At 45.3% G+C, this 6,000-nt stretch overlaps 1 protein-coding gene across 2 annotated transcripts in view; it reads left to right on the forward strand.

Moving 5' to 3' along the window:
* Positions 1–6,000, forward strand: part of LOC122565207 (SH2 domain-containing adapter protein F-like) — a 303,057-nt gene that overhangs the window by 214,032 nt on the left and 83,025 nt on the right. For both annotated transcript variants that reach the window (XM_043720948.1, XM_043720949.1), the window contains one exon: positions 4,514–4,691. In XM_043720948.1, coding sequence (XP_043576883.1) covers positions 4,514–4,691 — 178 coding nt within the window. The remainder of the gene's footprint in view (positions 1–4,513; positions 4,692–6,000) is intronic.

Below are 6,000 nucleotides of genomic sequence, written 5' to 3' on the forward strand. Positions count from 1 at the left end.
TACCACGTCTATGAGGATACCTGTGGATATAGGTCTTCTCTCCATGAGACCCTAAGATGTTTTGCTTTATCCCAAACCAAGCCTGTATGATGTCAGGTAGAGCTTAATGCATTCTCCAACATTAACCCATTTAAAGTCATTGTCCTATACAGTAACTTAGGTTCAGGAGATACTAGGCAAGGCTCCCAATCTAGAGGCCCAGCTGGAGATAAGCCGATGTTGTCAGGGTTGGAGGATTTGAGCTCCAGGGAAAGGCTGAACAGGCTGGGGCTGTTATCCCTGGAGCATCGGAGGTTGAGGGGTGACCTCATAGAGGTTTACAAAATCATGAGGGGCATGGATAGGATAAATAGACAAAGTCTTTTCCCTGGGGTCGGGGAGTCCAGAACTAGAGGGCATAGGTCTAGGGTAAGAGGGGAAAGAGACCTAAGGGGCAACTTTTTCGCACAGAGGGTGGTACAGAGGATAGTGAAAAAGGCGTTTGATATGCTTTCTTTTATTGGTCAGAGTATTGAGTACAGGAGTTGGGAGGTCATGTTGCGGCTGTACAGGACATTGGTTAGGCCACTGTTGGAGTATTGCGTGCAATTCTGGTCTCCTTCCTATCGGAAAGATGTTGTGAAACTTGAAAGGGTTCAGAAAAGATTTACAAGGATGTTGCCAAGGTTGGAGGATATGAGCTATAGGGAGAGGCTGAACAGGCTGGGGCTGTTTTCCCTGGAACATCGGAGACTGAGGGGCAACCTTATAAAGGTTTACTAAATTATGAGGGGCATGGATAGGGTAAATAGGCAAAGTCTTTTCCCTATGGTTGGGGAATCCAGGACGAGAGGGCATAGGTTTCAGGGTGAGAGGGGAAAGATATAAAAGAGACCTAAGGGGCAGCTTTTTCACACAGAGGGTGGTACGTGTATGGAATGAGCTGCCAGAGGAAGTGGTGGAGGCTGGTACAATTGCAACATTTAAAAGGCATTTGGATGGGTATATGAATAGGAAAGGTTTGGAGGGATGTGGGCGGGTGCTGGCAGGTGGGACTAGATTGGGTTGGGATGTCTGGTCGGCATGGACGGGTTGGACCGAAGGGTCTGTTTCCATGCTGTACATATCTATGACTCTGTCTGGGCATGATCAGGCTTAGCTTCAGAATGCTCCTCAAGCTCAAGTAAGCCGTCAATACTCCCACACCTGACAGTTAAAAACACTGCAAAGGAACAAGTACATACAGCATGAGGTAAGAAAGAAAGCAACAATTTGAATATTTTTGACACCTTTAATAGAGGAAACTGACCCAGAGGAGAAAATTGATCTAAATAAAGCAATCCCAAGATGTCAAGAGAAATTACTTATCATTGTCTCAGCAAGGGCTCCAAGATCAGGTACAGCATAGATTTGTTATTAACATTCATCTATACTATCTGTTGACCACTGTCACTACTCATCCACACATCAGAGAAGTTAGTTTGACTTCCATAAATGGTTAATTTATACCTCTTCGTTCAATGCAAACTCTTTGCAAACTAATTTCTGTGGAAAAGACCAAAGGAATATTCACCTTTTTTTCCTCATCAGCCTGCTCAGAGCTGCTATCACATGCCTCTGGAATGGGTAGGACCTGAACATGGCTCAGAGGTAGGGGCACTACCACTGCACCACAAGAGCACCCTATAAGATTGAACTTATATCTGTGTTAACATCTAATCTGGTCTGAAGGCCTGCCTGACACTGAATGAAATGAAGGAAAATACTTTCTAAACTTCATGTTATTACATACCTCTGGAACAATCGGTATTAAATCTGAGTCTGGTAGGTCAGACGCAGGGATATTGTCACTGTGCTGCAAGGGCCTTTTCTCGCCACTCCTCAAATGATTGTTGTTGGATGTCAATCATCTCAATCCTAGGACATCACTGTGAGTTTCACAGTGGTATGTTTCTAATCAACCTGTTCAGAAATGTTATTGTACAATTCTGGAGCAGATGGGATTTGAACACAGACCTTCTGGTGCAGGGATAGGGACATTATCACTGTGCCACAAGAGGATCCATCAACCAACCCTTAAAGCTTTATTTTAACCTATTTTCCGAATCAGAAATGTTATTACACACCTCTGGAGTAGATGGATCTTGAACCCCCACAAGAGGGCCCATCAACCGGCCCTTAAACTCTTTTCTAATCAACCTGTACAGAGAAGTTATTACACACCTCTGGGACAGGTGGGAGTTGAACCTCGGTCTCCTGGCTCAAAGTTAGGGACACTACCACTGCACCACAATAGTCCTATATTTACTAGTCAATCTGTCAAAAATGTAATGATACGCATGGAGTTGGCAGGCTTGAAACCAGGCCTCTTGGGTGAGAGGTAGGGATACTACTACTGCACTACAAGAGCTGATTAGCCGTTAAAAACTGTGTGTCCTAATTAGTATTAAATGCTCCCCATTATCGCTTGAGCTTGACCTTGCTGAGATCACCTTTTACAATAGCATCACCGCATAGTGGGCGGCACGGTGGCCCAGTGGTTAGCACTGCTGCCTCACAGCGCCTGTAGACCCGGGTTCAATTCCCGACTCAGGCGACTGACTGTGTGGAGTTTGCACATTCTCCCCGTGTCTGCGTGGGTTTCCTCCGGGTGCTCCGGTTTCCTCCCACAGTCCAAAGATGTGCGGGTCAGGTGAATTGGCCATGCTAAATTGCCCGTAGTGTTAGGTTAAAGGGGTGGATGTAGGGGTATGGGTGGGTTGCGCTTCGGCGGGTCGGTGTGGACTTGTTGGGCCGAAGGGCCTGTTTCCACACTGTAAGTAATCTACTATCTACTATAGAGTACAATACAGTCAGTTACTGGGTAAAACTCCCTCAGCTGTGCCCCATCTAGCACTCCCCTATCCTCTCCAAGTGATTATAGCTTCACAAACCTGTCAAGCACTTAACTCAGTTTTTATGGAGCTTGAGGCAAGTGTCAAAAATCTTTGGATGTAACAGCAATAGGTTACATTTGTCCAGAACCGTTAATATGGTAAAAGAGCTTGAAGCACTTCATGATAAGCTGGGAATTATAGTTTAGGAAAGAAAGTAAGAAGTACAGACGCAGGATAGGTTGTGAAGAGATGTTTAAAGATTGGAACAAGTAGACTGGTGTCAGGTGAGAATGGGTTAGAATCACTTTGAGTAATGGCCTGCTTTGATGTTTACATTCACTCCTTTCTTGGACAAAGTCTTGGCTGAGGATCTGTAAATAGATGCCGCGTGATTCTTTTGCTGTTTTATTCTCCCATTTCACTCCAGTGCAGCAGGTTGGGGGTTGTCTGAATGTCTCTGACCTGCCCCAACAAAGAAGTAATGGCTAGCCAGGAACAGCTGCCTGTCACTGTGCACTCGTGCTGGTGTGTAAGTGTAACCGTCACAGCTTGAAACACAGGAGGTCGCTGACACTACCTGCTATTTGCATCGCCCACTTTTAATGAGCTCTAGTCAGCTGCTAAAGGTAAACACATTTGTTCCAAATTCCTTTTGAAGAGAATCTTCAATAGCGTCCCCTCAGCTGGCACCTGATGTTCATAGCCTTCTCAGAAACCCCAGGAAAGGTTTAACAGCAATTAAAATAACCAGAGCTCGCCAGGCCTCGCTATCGAAAGCTGTGAAATTAATGCAACATTGAATACACCACCTTAATGCACAAAAACCTTCATTCAAAAACATAAAAGCTAGCAATGCTCAGCAGACCAGGGGCCATCCATGGAGAGTATGCACAGTCTTAGCAAAAGTGTTGTTAATTGTGAAATTTCAATGAGAATAATAAATCCCAGTGCTCTTCCAATAGATTGCTTATTTTTCTTCTTCATGTGGTTTAAAATGAGCCTGAGGTCAGATAATGTCCATATTTTAACTGACTGGCTGTTCCATCTGGCTTCAGCTGTGGTCTCCTGACAGAGCTGGAATTCAGTGTCATTCCCTCTCCTTTTCCAGCTCTCCATCCAGAATGTTGGTTAGAGTTTGCATCATCACAGCTTCCTTATCACAAGCAAAAAGCGCTTTACAACAGGTCACTTTACAATAGGTTGCTTCACCTCCCCCTGTGAAGAGGAATCCAGCCTCCCTCCTTAGCCTGACGGAAACCAAGGAATGCATGATATGGAGACTCTGAAACCTATATTGGGATGATAAGGCCATACATAGAGAGAGTTCAGAGAAGACGTAGCAGAGGATTAAGGAATTTGTCTTATGTGGAGAGGAGTGGGAATGTGCCTATCTTGGAGCAGAGAAGAAAAAAAATCAACATTAATATCCAAAAAAAGGGTTTTGATATGATTAGCAGCAACGTATTATTCTTGCCTGCAAGAGTGGTGCAAGATGGTTTGTTATTAAAGATAATTGGAAACTTATGGAAAAGACAAATTTGAAGGGGAAAGAGCAGGGGTGTAGGACTAATTTGCTAAGTTTTTCGAATAATCAGTGCTGGGAGGTTGCATCAAATGGCCTCATTCTCTACACGTTTCTATGTGTGTTTTTTTTACAGTCCAGTTTGATAGCTGTGATTGGGACCGCTCATCTCCTTCTGCCAAGGACCGATTGAGACAACAGAAACAGCTCAGCCCGTTGGCTGCAGGCTCAAAATACAGCAAGCCACAGACTCCAGAACACAGCTCGACAATGCCTGAGAGGGTGGACCCTACCCTCCCATTAGAGAAACAAGTGTGAGTGTGAAACTATTCAAAGGAGTTTATTTTTAATTTAATCATTTGTGGGAAGTGGGCGTCGCTGGCTGGGCCAGCATTTATTGCCCGTCCCTAGTTGCCCTTGCGAAGGTGGTGGTGAGCTGCCCTTTTGAACCACTGCTGTCTACCCGCTGTGGGTTAAAGCACAATGTCACGAGGGAGGGAATTCCAGGATTTCAATCCAGCAACAATGAAGGAATGGCCTATTGGGTACTGGCCTATCGGGATGGTCCAACAAGTGAGATCAGAAAGATGAGAATCCAATCAGAGGTACCATCTTTACCTTCAAAAGTGATTGAGATGATTAACACAGATATGTTTAAAGAGAAGTTAGCAAATGAATGCTTTTAGCTGTATATATACAGTGGCTACAAAAGCATGTCGATGGCTAGCAATCCTGCAACAAGTAACTCATCTCTTGACTCCCCAAAGCTTATCCACCATCTACAGGGCACAAGTCCCGAGCATGATGGGATACTCCCATTTGTCTGGATTAGTGCAGCTCCAACAACATTCAAGAAGATCGGCACCATCCAATTCATAGCAGCCCACTTTTTTGACACAAACATCCACAAACATTCACTCCCTCGATTACCAATACATTGTAGCAGCAGTGTGTACCATCTACAAGATGCACTCCTTAGATAGCAGCTTCCAAACCCACAATCTCTCATTTAGAAGGACAGGCCAGCAGATGCCTGTTGGTGTTTCTGTGTAAGTTCCCCTCCAAGCCACTCACCATCCTGACTTGGAAATAAGTAGCAATTCCTTCAATGCCATTCGATTAAAATTCTGGAATTCCATCCCTAACAGCATTCTGGGTCTACCTTCAGCACATGGAATCATAGAATGGCAGCACAGTGGCTCAGTGGTTCGCACTGCTGACTCACATTGCCAGGGATTTGGATTCAATATCACTTTTGGGCCACTGTCTACGTGAAAATTTTCACATTCTTCCCGTGTCTGCATGGGTTTCCTCCAGGTGCTCCGGTTTCCTCCCACATTCGAAAGATGTGCAGGTTAGGTAGATTGGCCACAGAACACACCAGATGGCCTCCTTCTTTAGAGACCGCAATTTCCCTGCCCACGAGGTTAAAGATGCCCTCCAACGCATCTCGTCCACATCCCGCACCTCCGCCCTCAGACCCCACCCCTCCAACCGTAACAAGGACAGAACCCCCCTGGTGCTCACCTTCCACACTACCAATCTTCGCATAAACCAAATCATCCGGCGACATTTCCGCCACCTCCAAAAAGACCCCACCACAGGGATATATTTCCCTCCCCA

Source organism: Chiloscyllium plagiosum, chromosome 31, assembly GCF_004010195.1.
Source record: "Chiloscyllium plagiosum isolate BGI_BamShark_2017 chromosome 31, ASM401019v2, whole genome shotgun sequence".
NCBI classification, from domain to species: domain Eukaryota; kingdom Metazoa; phylum Chordata; class Chondrichthyes; order Orectolobiformes; family Hemiscylliidae; genus Chiloscyllium; species Chiloscyllium plagiosum.